The sequence below is a fragment of the Porites lutea genome, chromosome 8 (genome assembly GCF_958299795.1).
Source record: "Porites lutea chromosome 8, jaPorLute2.1, whole genome shotgun sequence".
Taxonomy (NCBI): domain Eukaryota; kingdom Metazoa; phylum Cnidaria; class Anthozoa; order Scleractinia; family Poritidae; genus Porites; species Porites lutea.
In genome coordinates this window covers 11,831,343-11,850,145 of record NC_133208.1, presented here as the reverse complement: position 1 = coordinate 11,850,145, position 18,803 = coordinate 11,831,343, and the positions used below count along the sequence as shown (strand labels likewise).

Below are 18,803 nucleotides of genomic sequence, written 5' to 3'. Positions count from 1 at the left end.
AAATGAAATTTCTGAAATTATGGGATTTGTCAGGATATTCTGAAAGAACAATGCCCAAGAGGCCTATCTGCCAAAAATGAGCATTTCTGGGCAAATTGTCCCTGAGATCGTAGCCCAGTTATGCTTAGAAAACTCCATACAAACCCTTCTAAATTTTTTTTGGGTCGACCCAAAAAAAAATTAGAAGGGTTTGTATGGAGTTTTCTGAGTTTAACCGGCTAATATCTCAGAGACAATTTGCCCCGAAATGCTCATTTTTGGTAAGTAGGCCTCTTGGACATTGTTCTTTCAGAATATCCTGACGAATCCCATAATTTCAGAAATTTCGTTTTCATGACGTCATCACTTTAGTACTCTATACCTCTCATGCAACGCAGGACGTTAGAGAGGAGTGGGGTGATCATAATCAGTGGCAGATCCAGATGAACGAAATGGAACGAAGGGATGAACGAAAGGACCCGCATCAAAAAAACAAACTAAGAACTTTTAGGAAATTTAAACTTACCCATGACCACGAAAATTACCTCACAAATGTAAGAAACATCAATTATAGAGTAGCAATCACAAAGCTAAGATTAAGCAACCACAAACTAGCAATTGAAACTGGACGATACGTTAAACCCTATCAACCACCAGACCAAAGAACCTGTCCATTATGTAAAACTGGATTAGAAGACGAGGAGCATTTTTTGATGAATTGCATAGCCTATAGGGATCCTAGGAGAGAGCTGTTCAATACGCTAAAAAAGGAAACTAATCTTATTCTTGACTCTATGACTCCAAGCTCTGCCTTTGCAACGTTGATAAGTATGAAGCAAGGAGAGAAAACGCAAAAAATTGTGGATAAATACGTATATGATCGCTTCCGCGAAAGAGATAGACGCATTAAATATAACCTTGTTTAATAGTTGTATAAATTTTACAAATGTACACCTCTGTAATTATTGCGCGAAAATCTTTGTTATCGTTGTAAACACATGTGGGGGTTGGTAAAAATTGTTTTTTCGGCCCTTCGGGCCTCAGTTTGGTCTAATTATAAATATAAGCTTTACGACGCGCTTTACCGTTTTCTTTACTGATTTTGAGAAAAAAGGACTGTTTTGCAGTCTAGGAAAGGGGGGATGGGGGGGGGGGTGGGGTGGGGCTTGGGGGTGGGTTGGTGTCCTTCCGCTGGATCCACCAGTGGTAATTGCTTGAATAGAACTGAAGTCTATAACAGTAAAAAGGCTGGTTTTCATGTACATGTAGTCATGTGGACCAACTCAGCATCCGTATCATCCCAAAAGAGTGAGGCCATCAAGAAGGTCTGGAGGATTACATGGGTTGCATCAAAAATGCAAAACTCCTCAGTTTTGTTTTTAAACACAAAGTTCTCAATGTACATTTACCAGGATTTGTTGAAATCTAGATATCTCCATGTTATGAGGTACTTGTGTTATATTATTCTTGTTGCAGAATTTTAATTCTTGAAAAAGATCATAATGTGCTTCACAAAATCAAATTAAAACGATTAGAGAACAGGAAATTAAAGTAGTGCCCCATGATGTGCCCCATAACATTCATTTGAAAGGTCATTCCTTAGGACTCCTTCAGCTAGCAACATACAGTGCATACAAGTTAGAAAGTTAAGAAACGGTCCAGATAAGAACAATAGCAACAACGGCAACGAACATGTTGGAATTAAAGGTACTAACTTTTCTATTGTCTGTTCTTACTTCTGATTGGCTTAAACAGCAAAAGTTAACAAAACTTCATAAAGCGGTACATATATTCATCCTTACTTTCCAACCATCTTCCATATAACAAAATCTGGTCTCAGTTTGAATAACAAAGAAATCCTATGTGGGGAACATGTAAAATCGTAAACTTTTGTTTTCAACTCTTGTGATTGGTCAAAATCTTTTAACAGAAAAAAACACCCTTTCAAAGTGGAGTGTAAAGCATTTTATTGCGTAAATGGCTTTAATGTAGGTTTATGCATTCTCTGTGTAAAAATGAGAACATTCCTATGTGGGGAAAGCACCGTTGCCGCATAACAAAAGAAATTGCTATTCCCCTTACCCCGATCGTTACTTAAAATACACTGAGACAAAAAAGAGCATTGCAAAAAAGGCACTTAAAGATGCATGAATTCAAGGGCTTCCCATTCCATTAAAAAAGGAAAGCCTTGAAAATTTTTCAAAGTGTTCTTTTTTGCCTTCACAATATCAAAGTGGAACACAGTTTTATGTATAAAACTTCTAAACAATTACTGTACTGGGCCCAGTTGTTCGAAGGCCGATTAGTGCTAACCCAGGGTAAAATTTTAACCCAGGTTTCGTTTCTTATTGTTCAAAAGCATTTTTCAGGATAATATTCTCATTCTTTTTAGAGCATCAAATCATCCAATTGTGAATAAAAAGAATAAAAAACTGAATTTGCTTTTTAGGCTTTCATATCTGAATATTTGAAACTTTCCACTAACGCTGGGTTATCTTAACCCAGCTTTGAACAACCCGGCCCTGGATTTTAAGTTACGACTACAATAAAAAACAAAACTGAAGTAGTGGGCTGAGAAAACCATGCAAATGTGAGACAATGGTTAAAAAAGCATGTTAATCCAATCCTTCCCCTGTGTGTGTGCTAATTGTATACATACTTCCCTGACATAAAGAACACAATGACTCACAGTACTTGAAGTACTAGGCACTCTAATCAATAAATAATAACGATATGATATTTTTTAAATTTCTCTGTTTAAGTTATGATCATCAGCCATTGTCTTTTTGCTGAATTAGCTACAATAAATAGGATAAAATTGGATAAGCTACAGGTTATTATGAAATATTTTATTTAATATGTTCCCAAGACGCATAAATTGCACACAGTACATAACAATATATTTCTAAGATACTATTAAAATAAAGCTGACATGGCTCTATCACATATAAACATTTCATGGCTCTTGGGTTTCGCAGTGAACATTAAACTGCTGCAATATTTCCAGGGGAAGTTTTCATTTTTTTTAAGGAGTATATAATAATTAAAATAAATAATTTTTTTAAAGACCACAGGTTTTCTATCCTCACTAGATTGAAGCAGTACTAGCTTACAGATAGTTGTGCTTTATGAAGTGTGGAACCAGTGTAATGTTTCACTGCAGCCTTGCCTTAATTATACTACTACAAGAGAAATTTCTGCAATTTGATTGGCTTAGAGCAGTGGTATTTCAGCTCATTTGAAATACCTACAAGTGAAAATTAGAAACCTTTTGTGGGTGGTGGGGGGTGGCTGGAACATCCTATTTCCCATAGCCTGCACAGCAGTTGTTTGCTTTCCAAAGTGCATAAAGCGTAAGAAACAGAAGAAAAGGGTAGAAGATGAAGAGACAAAAAAGCCGACCCGTGAGCCCATACATTTTGTTAAATGAACACGATCTAAAGAGCACACCAATAGGGAAACATTGCTGTGCAAGCGATAAACTATTGCCATGCAGGCTATTCAGTTAAATTCTTGTAACTGTTTGTTCAAGTTGCAACTCTTTCAGTCACCAGGTGCGAGATTTTTCCAGATTCAGGTCAATGTGCAAGTTTACTAAAGTAATAATAATGGTTGGACCCTCAAATCTGTTCTTGTTGCAGCCCAATGGTCCCATCAACCCTACCTGAATTCTAAAGACATGACAGATGCTTCAAGGGAACAAAGCTGAAATGTGACATGCTGGAACTTAAAACCTGTTAACTCGAAAGGACTATTTTATTGTCGCGGAAGTGAATTACTCTTTCTGTCAACTTCTCCAGCAGCAGTACTGTTTCTTGCACTTTCAGAGCTCTGGCTTTTGCTGTCTTTGGTTTTAAACTCAAGCTCAACATAAGCAGGCTTGTTTTGTGGTTTGTTGATTCTAGGTGGGACTTTAGGTGACCGAGACACATCACTCTTATTACGAGGTCGGTTCTCTCCAAAGTTCAACTCAAGATAATTTAGTGTGTCCTCTTTGCTCCTTGGTGAGGCTCCAGCATCCAATATTGGGTCTGGCAGAACTGATGGTAGTGAATGTCTTTTCTGCTGAGGCTTTGCATCAGAATGTTTTTTGTCCCTGCCAATGCTCCCGTTTTTGGACACACTCTTATCGTCATCATCATCATCATCATCATCATCATCACCTTTTGCTTTCAATGAATCCAAGTCTATTTCAGCATATTCGGTGTGCCCACCTACTTGGCCTGTGTCACAGTAACGGTAATCTGAGGATGGTTTGACTGTGCATGTAACTATCTCTGGGCTTCCTTTGATTATTTCACTGATCTCAGATACAGAACGTCCTCCAATCTCAATGCCATTGATGTCAAGAATCTGATCTCCTGTTTAATTACAGAGGCAATAATTATTGTAAGTTAAAATCACAAACTTCTAGCAGTCTTAGAGAGACTAATTTTAACCCCAGCCTTAAAGATTTTCACAGGCAGCCATCATGCAGTTACACGTTCATGCAGTGGGATCCCTGTTAAACCTTTCACCCCTGAGAATGACCAGAGTAATTAGTCTCGCTTGCATAAGCAGCGAGATCCATAATCTGCAACCCGTTTTTCTTTGTATTTATGATACAAAAGGGGGATCATTGTGCTAGGCATTCCAAGCAGAGACTGTGGAAACTGGGAATAATAATTGTTGTGTAACCGAAGTCATGCATGTTTTGCGAAGAAAGCTTAGGAAAGATTAAATTTAGAACTTTCCGAAACATGTCGGTCCACAAATTCTATTGCTTGAGGGCGCTGACTACTTTGGAACAAGTGAACACTACTGATCATGAGTGGTTGAAAAAAAGAAAAAAAAAGAGAATCTTTTTTAGCCAAACTGGGATGGTCAGTGTTGTAAACTTTCATTGTATGCAAATGAGTCTTGTCATGAGCATGCGGTTTATTTCCGGCGATGATTGAAATTACGTGCCATGTAAATCACTTTTTTTAAAATTTCTGGCAATGATGTAATTTCTCTGGAATCGAGGCCCTTGAATTTTTGTGTATTTATACACACATATAGCCTGTAACCACAGACATATTTCCGGTCGTCGCTAACACGTGTACTAAATCAATTCAGAAACAAATAAAAAGTGAATATCCTGAAGAATACTCGACGTTGAAAAAGTAGGAAGCAAAAATCCTTTAGCAAGTAAATGCTGTTTCGTGTAGAATTAATTGCCTCCTCATTTCTCGATCTAAAATCTCCAAGCAAACGAGACTGAACGCTTGTGCTGTAAGAGCGTTCTTATTTCTCCTTATTTTAACACTTGTTGCAACAGTACAATCTTGGAGATATTAGCTATTGTAGCTAACACCTCTTAGAGAAATTAGTTGTTTTAACTAATTTAAAAAAATTTAACTATAGTTTTTACTATATTTACTCTAAGATGATGCCGTTGATCAGTGAAATATCAGATTTTAATCTTAATTTTATTATTATTTTTAGTTATAGCAGTTAAAGGCCTCACTTGAACATTTTTTAAACCTACAATTTCAAGAGAAATAAAGGTTTTGTGTGTACATATGTATGTAATGTGTAAGCAATAAAATATTATATTTAAAGGTTGTCAGAAAAGGGAAATGATCAATATTTGTTTGGAGTAAATTCTCATCAGTATCATAGCCAAAAGAATGAAGATCTGTGAAGAAAATATATGCATGCATACTCATATCAGCATCAAAGGGGTTAATGTCCTCAAAATGTTGGTCATATTAAAAGGATTTGTTACATCATGGGCCTGGGTATAGCACCACAAACCTGAGCCTTGGGATGACAATCATGACATATTTTATTCTGATAAACATTTGCAAAAACCTCTTTAATTACCAGCCAAAAAACGAAACTAACAAAACAGTCCAAAAGTTGCCTCAAACTGTTTAATAGTCAAACTGAAAACTAAAGCTGTTGATGATTCATGTGTATGATCAAATGGTAACTAAACCTCAGCTCAGTGAAAGTAATAATTTCACAAAATTCTGAGTCAAAATTCTACTAATTTCCTGCACCTTTGGGCCAGGGAAATTAGTTAATCTTATTTCTTGAGTGTACCATTTTCAAACTTTGCTGACAATTGCAATCATGAGTTTTTGGCTTGTTTATTGTTTATACTGAGAAAAGTTTAAAGCACGCAATTTCAAGTTCACAACTTTCTGGTAAAAATTGTTCTGTCTTTACGTGTTTAGATATTTTACAGAGTGAGTGCAGTCTTTTAATGCCCTGATGTCTTCATTTGTAATATTTTTGAAGCTGGAGACCATCATTAGCTGACTGTCAGGTAAGATACATGGATACTTTGTCATAGCAATTTTGCAACTTCACATGTGAAAAATTTTATGAATGAACTCACATTGCTAAAATTTTCCGCTCAAGTTAAGAAGTAACTTGTAACCTATGATGTTAACAGGCAACACATAAGCAGTTCTGATGCTGTTGGTGAAAGTAATGATGCAGCCAATTTTCAGATCTTTTTTCCAAAAGGAATTTAGTGAAAGCGGTGAGCAGGTGTTTTCTCTGTAAGTTATGCAAAAAAATATACAAAAATTTTAAGCTGTTATATCACTATGAAAGTTAACAAAATTGGTTAAGTTAAAACAGAGTAGTAAGTTTTAAGCATCAAAATATTTACATTACTGTGCCTTTCAGTGTTGGTAAAAAATATTGATATTGTAAAAGTGCCAAAAATTTAAATATCTTAATATCTGTTAAAATTATGCTTCACATTTATAAACAACTTTTATAACACCACTGCATTTATTAAAAAATAAGCAAAATAAAAACCTTAACATTTTAGCAATTTAATCCACTATACTGGGTTATGCATCTTTTTTTTCAATATAATATTACTTAATCCTATAAAAAATTAGTATACATTTTTGATTGGTGAGTTAGAGGTTAGATTATAAGCAAATAATTTATAACATATATCCTCTATGGAGCCAACAAGGGGGCCTATTTTATTTCAAGCACATTTGAAGGGGGGGGGGGGACTTAAACGGGGGCTTATTTGAGCAAGGGGGAGGGGACTTATTTAATTTACTGAAACGGCGTACCACATTGCTTTAATTTCCAAACAACTAAAAAACTGGTATCGATTCTCCACAAAGAGCTAGGACGCAAATTAGAAAAGGTCAAGCACATGACAATGGAGGTATTGCAGGTGAGGACCAAAACAAATTTCAACTTCCAGCATGTGAATAAATCATACCAGATCATTGCATCTTTTGACAATAATTATTGGGTTATGATGAATAAGCCCATGTTCATAGCTTTTCTGGGGACAGGGAACTTATAACTTTCCCCCCCGAAAAGGGGGTTTTGGGGGCTAGAGAGGGGGGCTAAATAGGGGACTTCTGGTGGTTGAATTTTTTGGAGAAAACTATCAAATAAGAAAAGAAATAATAATAACATAGAATTTGACTAATACTTTACACCGTGTAATGAGAATACTATTACCCTCTTTCAAAACAAGACTAGCCGTCTTATTTCAATGGAGATTACGGCAAGCTTTAAAAAGTAAATATTATAATATGTATGAAATATAACAAAGGAAGAAGTTGTAATAGTACTAATAAATTAAAAAATACGACTTCACACGGATTCACTTAAAGACCATGTAATACTGTGAGTCTGGAAATCAATAAAGCGAACATTTGCGTGTTTACAGCATATCCGTATTTGCATATGAAAATTACCACAAATAGTGGGTGATTTTAGGTTTGAATGGCATGAAAATTTGACAATTATTAGACACAACAAAATGAACAATGGGGCAGATACGTGCATTTCAAAATGCGCTTGTTCAAAGCGATAAAATCAAGTTAAGGCTTATTAAAATGGCCCAAAATTTGACTTCGAAATATGGAAGATGGTTTACCACTAGAATAGACCTTAGCCTACAATTTTTCTTTTAAATAGCCCGCAAACATGAACACCTGTGTGAACTTTAGATGCGTAAAATGACATAAGCTTCCACCTTTTGTTTAAGGGACTTATTGGTTCTTTTATGCTTCTTAGACTTCCAAGCCATTAGCTGTTTTTCCGTCGATGAATCATAAGCCACATTAGAATTGAAATTTTACATAGAATGGACACCTTCTAATTAATTACATGTCGAAAAGTCCGCCCACACTAAAAGATGTCAGATGTTTTCAGGATAAACAGAGCGATATGAAATAACACCAGATTAAAATGAGGTGAAACAAATGCTGTTCTAATTTCTGAGTTGTCAAGATGCATGATAAGAAATAGAAAATACTTTGCAAATTAAAAATAACAAGCTATACCTGGTCTCAGTATTCCAGATGTAGAAACTGGGCCGTCTTCTAGGATTCTATTCACAAATATGACGCCACCAACATTTTTAATTGTGCACCCCAACCCTTGTCCTTTCTCTCTAGGAATTGTGATACGCTTTAATCCACCGGTTAACTTGATGCTCTTTCGCCTGATTGGATCAGTTTCTTCTTCCTTTAACTCACTCTCCTTTCCTGCTTGAATAGATCGAATCCACAGCTCTCTATCTAACTCAGAACTGCAGCAGAAGCTGAAGAAAGGCTTCCCTTCCACGATCAAATTAAAACAATGTTTTCGTTTCTTGGTTTCAAACTTCTCAATCGCTTCTATGTCAACCAAGAATATCCGACCATCTGCTGTTCTCCCACGTTTCTCATCTTCTTCTTTCTTGAAAATACAAAGCAACTGCCTGTTGAGCACCACGAACCTGGTTCGCCATTGCTTCAGGAGACTGGTTTTCTTGTGAAGAAACCCTTCTCTGAGAACTCTTCTGTTGGTCTTCATGTTGGCTTGTCCTGCCATGGTACTCTTCCGCGACGCTATTTATTTAATCCAAACCCAGCAATGTAACGTCAAGAATGCAGCCCATTTTGGAAATCATACTCCGGAACGGATCATTTACGCGACGGAATCTTCAGGACAAAATATTTTGGAGTGACTCAACATTCACGCTAGTAACAAAGTGATGTGGCTGCCAGGCGGCGAAAGAGCAATATTTATCCTACGCACTTTTAAACATATACGGAAGTTAATGACCATCTATGCTCATTTCACTTCCGTTTAAGATTAGATACGGCTTCCTCTGTTGTCCGTTGTTAGAAGGTCGAAACAAATTAGACTTTGATATTATATTTTCCCAGCAAAACAGCGTCAAAGATCACACGCCTCGCTGCTCCTGTTCCTGTCGTAGGAAAACCACATTTCCGTTCGACGATTTACAACCATAAAAGGAAGGAAAACCACGTGATCAATAAACTGAATAAGAGCCGAAGCAACGTCACTTTAATTTTTCAGGCAATATTCGTCACATTTTGTACTCAAGTGCATAAATTCTTTCACGAATGACTTGTACTTTCGATCATTTCGTATTCCAAACAAATAATAAACATGTACTAATGTTCTTGGTCCGATATAGTTATGAGACCTCATCTCCTAATATAGCTGTTGATTCAACCTATTAAAAATTTTTTTGCAATAATGTTACTTTTAAAAATACTTTTCTTGAAAAAGATTCTTAGCCTTGCTCAGCTTGTTTTTTTTCCTTAAAAATTACGGTGTAATTTCATCTCTTTTTTGTCCTAGGAAAAATTTTAGGGAATGTCACTTAAAATATTTCCACTCACAAATAATTATCCTTAGACACAGGGTTAATTTTAGCAGTATTGTGTAGATGACAACATACATTCTTTTTAATTCACTGTAATCATGTAATAAAATTGTTTTAGACTAATGCCATTATTTCTCATAGTATCGTTTTTGGCCTGGACCTGTGTGTCAGTTGTAAATGTCATGCATAATTACAATGGGATACACAGGAAGAAGAAATGATCAGAACAAGAAAGTAAAACATTAATAATAATCAGGCATCCTCTTCAAGAAAAATCCTTTCAAAGAGAAATTTAGAGCTGGTTTAATCTAAGCTTATTTTTTCAATGAAACCACCCAGCCTTGAATATATCTGTTGTTTTATTTTTTCACAAAGACCACCCATCTTTGAGCTTAAACTTGCTTCAGTGTGGGAGAGGTCTTGCCTTGGACTGCTGCCATGTTGTCTACAAAATAGACTGAGTGAACTTCCTAGTTTTGCTACCTCCGCATTGATTTAGGGAATAGTGAGAAGTGATCATAGTCTATACGTTTCATTGTAATACTCATAATTTAGCAGACAACACTGCAAAAGATCATTGTTTATTCTGAGGTCACATTTAGATGTGAACGTTTCATCCCTAGTCAAAGAAAAACTAATAAATTATTTGCTCACTATGGGAAACTAGCCAAGTTTTTTCCTACACAAGGAAGAACTTGTCGATTTCTCCTTGCCAAAGAAAACTAACTTATATCCAATCTGAAATTTGACAGTACATTGCAGGAATAAAGATTTAAACAAGGTCTACTTTCCTCACTGGTTGACATTACAAGAACATTATTACCAAAACTCTTCACTTTCACTCTTAATAGCTAGTGTCCATTAAAAAACTGACAAAAAGCCAGTATATTTCGCCTGTAAACAACTGAAGCAGTGCATGGACTAAGGCCCTAACCATGTGACTCTGATCTAATGTAAAACCCTCCATGTTATTCTCAATCAAATAAAATTGGAAGGAGAATTAGGAAATTTATTGGGACACTAATTTTTTTTAGGCTCTATCCAGGCACTATTTTGAGTACACGGTGGAGAAGCATGGGGCCCCACACACAAAATGGGAGCAATGAAAGTCTCAAGGGAATTATCGCAAGTGTGCCTGTACATATCATTATAATGCAGTCAACTCTTATTAAGATGAACACCTCACCGAATTGGATGCCTACATGTACAGTGTAGAGTTGGTTCTCTGCTCTTCTTTACCCCTTTTCGCTGACTAGCTATGACAGACAATCATCTCTCCAAGACAGACACCTAGTGCTACATGTAGTTCCAAAGCTGTCCATCTTAGAAAGAGTCGACTGTTAGCACACTCCTTAAGCAGTCAGTCTTAGTAAAAACTCTAGAAGAAAAAGTGTGACGAGAAATGCGATTCCCTTCCTATCAATGAAAATTATCCCTTAAAATATTTTTTGCTTTGATGAACTTCCCGCATTCCACATGGGACAATAAGGACAAGAACCAGCTGAGTTACAATGTAGGTTAGGGGTCCTTCCTTCTGTCAGAGTTCAGCCTTGATTACTTGTTACCAGCATCAACTTATACTGGTCCAAATATTATTTTCCTCAATAATTCTGTGAAAAACTCTTCTCAGACCGGTTTTATTTCTTTTAGGAGTAGCACTGAGCTACCAGGAGATCAGATTGGGAAACCAAAATGATAATATTATTAGCCAAGCCAGTCTGAAATAAAATTATTTTTTCACAACTGATCAATCTTATGCACAAAGATGAAAGAACTATGTCCTCTGTGGAGATTGATGAGAAGCCCTACCATTTTCATAGTCAACTGACAGAACCATACGTACATGTATAACTGAGTCATCCATGAAGTATAAGTTCATGCCAGTCTCATGTAACCAGGACCTTACTGACTAGTAGCTAAAGACAAAGCTTTGATTTGTCTCATGTTGAGAGTTAGCTAAGTAAAAATAAAAATAAGATTGACATCCTTCTTCACAGCAGCAGATACTGAATAGGAAACTGAGGCATTGTCCTTTCACAGAAACGAACCATTACTTTAACAGGCAAGCATGGCAAGGGACGGTACTAAAATATTCACCATTAAAGAAAAAACAATTTGCGGTCTTCAAGAAACATTTATTTCACATTCTTTACAGCATTTTATGACGATTGTGGTTGGGACTGCTGTTCGGAGGGCATAGACCGAATGATATCTGAGTCACCAGGATCTGTGATACTAAGGACGGCCACACGGAAGTACTTGCCACAAGCTGTACCCAGTTCAATGTTGTTGCCGGTGTAATGATGAACTCCAGTCTTTGCCAACATGGCATAGTACTCAATCTCACTTTTCCTGCAAAATAAATACAGAATTATTAACCTCAAAACTTTGGAAACCTCAAATGCAAGCAGGATATTAATCAAAAACATTTGAGCTAATTATTTTCCTTCTTTGTGATACAAGTAATCACGGATCTTTTCAAACATGATGGAAGAAGAATGTGCATTAGCTTAATAGCGACAAAGTTGAGGAATGATATGGGTGGAAGACATGGGCTGAAATAAATATACTGACTATATTGCTATAGACAAAAAGAATTTGAGTATGGTTACTTAATTAGAATTTTTAAACAAAAGTTGAAAAATGGCAATGAGGACAGTTGTTTTTGTTATTTTTCAGAACATAGTAATGACACAGTACCCAGTGTTCTCCCTAACTTTTGGCTCAGCAGGTAAGGGACCATTTTTGACCAGTAAGGCTAAAAATATGTGGCAGAGGTGCACTCTCCTGGCGGGGCGAGGGAGCTTTGCGTTTATGAAGGCTGTTTATGAGCATCTTGTCAATCAATTGACCGAAAAGTATTTCAAACACCTCAAAACAAAGAATTCATGAATGAAGGCTGCCTTTGCCGCTTATTGAGTAACACAAGTTGCGGAAGTCGCAAACTTTTCCTGCTGGTCAAGAAAGTCTAGAATTGGGACAGAGGCCCATGAAAAAATTGTTAGCCTCCAGTGCTTTGAAAGGTACCATTCAGCATCTAAATAAAGTAATCAGAGAGAAGAGCTGTGTATACTTTTTGATTTTCCGTATTTACTTCCTTTTCTTGTGAGGATCGGCTTGGATCACAACTTGTGTATTTTTTTAAACAACTTACATGTCTTTAATTTTAGTAACACCTCATTTGTTGAGGAGGTAAGAAGTGTTTCTTCAAGCGGTAAATTTTATTGGTAGCCGCCTGGTAAGGAGAACAATGAGTACCAAAATGATCGTTACTGTGAAATCCTAGGGCTTGTATTCATGGAAATCATTCTCACAAGACTTGTGAACTAAGGTAAAAATCAAAAGACTTTATTTCCCCAAAGGAAGGCCAGAAGCTCCAATTTTATTACCATTCAAACATAAGACCAATGAATAATTTAAATGGCTGTTGTTTATTTTGATGTTTTATCTAAAAGGTAACTCTTGAAGATTTCATGATACAGACCATGATTAACAGAACCTACATAAAAATAATAAGGCTGTAACAATGCATCCAATATTAACGCTGCGATAGCGATGGATTGATAGTAAATATGAAACACTGATAACAATCGTGATAGTGTAGCGAACTAACAATAGTTTCGATAGTTTCTAAACTTCTACCATTTTAACTTCTTTGGAAAATAAAGATACTCTTTTTACCCATCTTTGATTCTCAAGGTCTCAATAACAGTAAAAAAGAAACTAAAAACAATCTACTATCCTACTACACCTACATCTAGAATGTTTTAGCATCTTGATTCTTGAACCGCTTTGGGTCTAATGTTAGAGAGGGTTATTATATTATTGCTGAGGTTCATTCAAACTTCAAACATGGCGGCCAATTTTGCATTGTTGCAAACAAAAAGGGGAAGGCTGAAAACTATTGCAATGCTATTGCAATAGTACCTCCACTATCGCAATTTCCGTGTGACCTATTGCAATACAATTGCAATAGTTAAAATTTCCCCAATAGGCGCCCCTAAAAAATAACTATTGGGAAATCTTCATAAGCAGCATTTAGAACTGTGACTGTTTTGATCACCACAGCAAGTAGGAAAAAAATTTGGCAAATAAATTGCAGTGAAACTCACCACTTTGGCGACAATTTTGATGACCAAAAGTTCAAAAAAAAAAATTAAAAAATTCTTAGTGTTTTTGCTTAATCTGTGCTAACATTCTACAATTTGGCTTGAAAGTTTTTGTTCTTTGGGGCAATACTTCTCAAATTTAAGCATTGACTATGTTAATGTTAACAAGGATCATTCAGTGTTTACTGTACTTTCAACCTCAAAAATTGAGTACAAGACATTCTTTATAATGCTCTCACTGAATTTGTTCAAACATAATGAATATCAAGGCAACTATTAGTGATACCAGCTTTTGTAAACAATTCTTGAAAAAAACTGCCAGTGCAGAGGAAATAATAATGACCTAATATCTTAAAGTTGCAATGATAAGTCAAGTGTCAATATATCACTGGTCACGATAGATCTTCATCTTTCTCCATTACAGCCATGATGAATGTTTTCCAATATCTCTGTTAATGGCAACATAATCTAGTTGCACAACCCTTAGCACTCATTATAGAATGTTGTTACAGGTGATAAAGCACTACCTTCCAGTAGTGCTGTGATTATATATTACCAGCTATAAACATTACCTGAGCTGAGGTGTGTTGTTGGCAATGATGACCAGCTTTGCCTTGCCCTGTCGCAGAGTTTTGAGAGTAGATTTAAGTCCAAGTGTATACTTTCCACTCTTCATCACAAGAGCAAGTCGAGAGTTAATACTCTCCATTGCCTTTTTCTGCAAATAAAAGAAATATTGTTAGATGACAGGCCTGTTAGGCTAGTGAGGTGTTACTTTGAGCTGCCTTCCAAACAAGCAACCTTTTGCATTTTAAGAAAAGAACAAGAATGCTTATAATAGCATTTAGTATTGTTTGCTTGGAGATTAGATATAAGAAATGAGGAAGCCATTAATTCTATGTTAAACAGGATTTCCTCACTAAAAGTTTTTCACTCCCTACTTTATTGCCGGTTGAGTACAACAATTTTTCAAGACGTTTACTTTTTATATAGTATTCAACTATTTGTGAGTACGCATGTGTAAATACATGAAAACTAAGGGCCTCAATTCGAGAGAAATTACATAAAAATGCGGTGAACAAGGCGCGTCATTTTAATCATCTTGAAAATAAACCACATGTTCCTCACAAGACTCATTTGTATACAATGAACGTTTACAAAATCTGACCAGTAAGCCTCACCCAGTGCGTCCTGGGTCCCTGTTGCATAAAAATCCCCAGACACAGAATAATTAATGGCACGCGTCCCGTAGGACGCAAAGATTGATTGATCGATCTGAATATGTGCATTTGTAGAAACATCTGGCTAGTTTGTGCTATCTTTGTGGCAGTTATTATGGCTGTTGTTTAGCCTCTGTTGTGCTTAAAAATAGAAGGACTATATTTTAATTTCAATACACTGTAATTCAGAGTTTTGGAGTCTGTTTTCAAATTAACTTTCTGGTTATATAAAGGCCCAAGCATTTTCAATTTCAAACTTGCTGTTTTTTGACTGGGACTCATGATTTTTCACAAGATGAGTCCCAGAATGCACCATAACTATTCCTAACAAAATCACTGCTCACCATCAGGAGTCTCACAGCTAAAGCAAGCAAGACTAAATAATTATTGTGTGGTTCCAGAAAATATCCAACACCTAAATTACACTCGCTTAAACAACTTAGCAAACGATAGCAAAAAACCCAGAAACTTAAACGGTTCCTTTCTGGCTGTTTATTTGTCTACACATTTTGTCAGTTTCTTCAGGTTGATTCGTTTTTAAGGACCGAAAACTTCACTGACACATGCCAATGTGCTATTCGTGAACGTCATCATGATTGCAGAAGTAATTTTACCGGGCCTTCTGATGGTCGAGTAAGAAATGGGAATGAAAGTTCTCTCGTCTCATCGCATTTTTTGTGAGTTACTACCCCAATAAACACTAATAAAACATGAAACCTATCAAAAATGTGTTTCCTACATTTGAAGGTAGCAAAATGGGATACTCAGTAAATGAAAGTGACAGCACTTAAATGTTGGTCGGAAGAAAATGAGACGAAACGGGAAGTCTGGGGACAAGACTCCAGTTATATCCGCCACTTTAGACTGTTTTGGCTTCGTTCCAAAGACACATCGTTCTTCTGGAGATTATAGTGCTAGATAACTCAAAGAAAAACAGAAACATTAAAGCTAATGATGTTAACCTCATCTCAATTGCCAGGAGTACTGACTTTTGTTTCAAAAAACATACGTAGGTTTGTTTTTGTGCTTCAGATCAATCATATGTTGCTTTCAATGTTTTGTACATGGTTTGCTACCCTTTGGAAAAGTACTTTCCCATGACCCCCACCCCCCACCTCTTGGAAATTACCACCTTTGAACCCCCAACCCCTCGGAATTTCCAATGATCTTCCGTGGGGGGTGGGGGGGGGGGGAAGGATAGTTTCTGGAACCACACAATTGTTAAAAATAGTTATGGGCTACCCAAAGTCTGAGTAGGTAGGGGCTGAGTTACCTCCTCAGTGATCTAAAGTTAAAGCAAAAAATTATCTTGCTCTTAAAGCAAACTGAATTCCTTATTTCCATTCAATAAATATAAAAACAATTACAGCAGTAGACAAACTTCTTTCTAAAGGTAACATGAAAACATGTAAACTATTACAGTGAATGATAAAAATCATTGGGCTATCTGTCAACAGATTAAACTGCTATAATCTAACTACTCCATTAAACCATATTTAACAATAAATCATCTACAGACATCATCAAAAGGACATAGATGGTCTGTTTTTAATTCGAAACTGTTAATATTTTTGGTTGTAAATTCAGCAACAAACACACGTGTGAACGTCGAACTGCATACCTGTTTTTTTGAGGAAACCATTTTTACTGTTTGACCGCCTGTGATCAAGATAAAAATATCTTAGTAACAATTCCAACTGGAGTACAAAAGGAATGGATTAAAATCTAAGCTTCAAGCGGTTTAGTTCAGTAGTTATACCTAGAAAACTTTCGTATTTCACCAGGAAAAGCGTTCAAGGCAGCCACGAGAGATGGAAGAGAACGAACTACCCACAATTCCTTGTTCTTATACCCCGTATGTAGTGTCAGTACGCAAGCGCTAAATTTTGCGCGAAATTTCAAAATGGCGCCTTCCTTGAAACAAGTTTATTCTGGACAGTTATCCTCTTGATTATGACTCAGTCGATTGTTGTTCAAGGTAATTTATTGATATATTTTAAAGACAAGTGGCTCAATATAGCTATACATAATAAATTTTTAATCATTCATTTTCTTTCTTTGTGCTCTCCGTTTTACAGTGGGACAATGCGGAAACCAAGTAAGATGAATTATAATTTAAGCTTAACTTAATTTATCACTTGTGAGCGTGTTATTAGTCTTGATGCTGAGATTGCGCGATAAAATTTTTAAAAGAAGGCATGAAAAAAAGTAAGAACGTAAACGTTATCTTTTGAAATGTTAGTTAATTCGAACAGCACACCCTGGCATTTGACTGAAAAAGATTGGACCAATTCCCCATTATTTTGGCAGTTAAGACAGTCAAGTACAAGATATATCACCAGAAGAGAGACCAGATGCATGAAGAGATGAAAAATCATGCCATCTGTTTAGGAGGACAGAATAAAATATTGACTGAAAAGATCACTTTGGTAATTAAAGTTCCAAATAGTTTTTTACCATAACTAAGTGATTTCTCACATGCTGATTGGTTGAGAGGTAGAGAGGTATGTTCGATAAGAGTACAAACCATGGAAATGAGGTAATGGTGGTGCAATTTTTCTCTTTTTCGCATGCGCGATTCTCCAAGAAACTGAAAATCGATGTCAAAACTTGCTGTGTTATTGTAAACAACAAATTTATCAACACAGGGTGTTCATTAGGCATTGGAGATCAAATAATAATTATTCTCCATTTACTATGAAAATTTCTTCGGATAACGTTTGGTAACCTGTGACTATTTTTTATTCAGATGAGGAGTCTCTTTGAAAATATTCCCTTGTAATATTACACCTTTCTCCCGCTACTAGAATTATTAATGAAAACCCTGTCAACAACAATTTTCCATGGTCTGTGTTCTTATTGAACATAGAAATGACCATGCAGTGAAATCATTTGCCTGCAGCTTGTGGTTCTACTTGAGTTTTGAACATTTTGATGTCGTTTATATGGTTGATAAGAGTACAGACCATGGAAAATTGTTGTCCATTTCTTAATTGTTTTAAACTGAGACTAAATTTTACCTGTAACACTTATGGAGTTGATTGTATCAATTACCTGGGTTAAATCTATTCTCAGGTTCAAGCTAGGTTAACAGGATGAGAACCCTAGCCAAACCCTTATTCCAGCTGGTGGATACTGGTTTGACTTGGGAACAGATTTTATATATACTGGTAATTTTAATTAAACTCATCACCAATAGATGACCTTGGGCGCTGGTGCCTACAGAGTTGGTGGAGCCAGGCAATGCTCTAGTATGAGGCGGAGGTATCCATGGCAACCCTGCGAGCGGCCCCCACCCGGCACTGTCACACGGAACAATTCAGTGGAATACTTACTGACCAATACTTACCTGGCCTTTCCCTCAAGAGGGAGGGAGGGATGGGAAAAACCAAAGCACAAAATGACACACAAACAACAAGCTATTGCAAAAACAATCTGCAAAGAACTGCAAGCAAGCAACTGTGTATACAAGTCACGAGGTGCTGCTGCTAGAGGCATTAGGCCACCCCCAGTATGGCTGGAAAAACTGGTGACCAGCATTGCTTTAAGGTTAACTTTGCCTCAATTACATTTAGCCACATTATGCCAAGGGGCAAGAGATGGGTATTTAAACAGATGTTAGCTTTGTGGATCTCTGATTATTTTCTACCTCAAACAGATTGGATGTAGATTTTGGGACTTGGCTTTAAGAGAGCATGCAAGCACTAACAAGGTAACAAAGCAACAAGCATCCATGACCGTAATCAGTATTATAAATCTACATCAGAATCTAGAGGGATGGGGACCATTCACTGATTCAAACACACTGTCTGTTTGCAAAATAATTTATATTTTTATGGGACTTCAACAGATTGT

General features: G+C 36.4%; 3 protein-coding genes across 4 annotated transcripts in view; 1 reads left to right on the top strand and 2 right to left on the bottom strand.

Moving 5' to 3' along the window:
- Positions 1-1,419: 1,419 nt before the first annotated feature.
- On the bottom strand, positions 1,420-9,217 carry LOC140945945 (uncharacterized). The gene is made up of 2 exons (XM_073395008.1): positions 8,283-9,217; positions 1,420-4,340 (listed from the first exon to the last, which is right to left on the bottom strand). The coding sequence occupies exons 1-2, from the start codon at positions 8,812-8,814 to the stop codon at positions 3,736-3,738; spliced, it is 1,137 nt and encodes a 378-aa protein (XP_073251109.1). The 5' UTR covers positions 8,815-9,217; the 3' UTR covers positions 1,420-3,735.
- Positions 9,218-11,733: 2,516 nt separating this feature from the next.
- Positions 11,734-16,789, bottom strand: LOC140945743 (large ribosomal subunit protein eL30-like). Its single transcript, XM_073394794.1, has 4 exons — positions 16,708-16,789; positions 16,570-16,607; positions 14,301-14,446; positions 11,734-11,971 (listed from the first exon to the last, which is right to left on the bottom strand). The coding sequence occupies exons 2-4, from the start codon at positions 16,588-16,590 to the stop codon at positions 11,779-11,781; spliced, it is 360 nt and encodes a 119-aa protein (XP_073250895.1). The 5' UTR covers positions 16,591-16,607; positions 16,708-16,789; the 3' UTR covers positions 11,734-11,778.
- Positions 16,790-16,832: 43 nt separating this feature from the next.
- Positions 16,833-18,803, top strand: part of LOC140945742 (tubulin epsilon chain-like) — an 8,799-nt gene continuing 6,828 nt past the window's right edge. Inside the window, exons 1-3 of one of the 2 annotated variants that reach the window (XM_073394793.1) lie at positions 16,838-16,926; positions 17,027-17,046; positions 18,607-18,660. In XM_073394793.1, the coding sequence (XP_073250894.1) occupies positions 16,902-16,926; positions 17,027-17,046; positions 18,607-18,660 (99 nt within the window). In that variant the 5' untranslated portion in view covers positions 16,838-16,901. Of the gene's footprint in view, positions 16,927-17,026; positions 17,047-18,606; positions 18,661-18,803 lie in introns of both variants that reach the window. The other variant, XM_073394792.1, reaches the window with a different exon arrangement.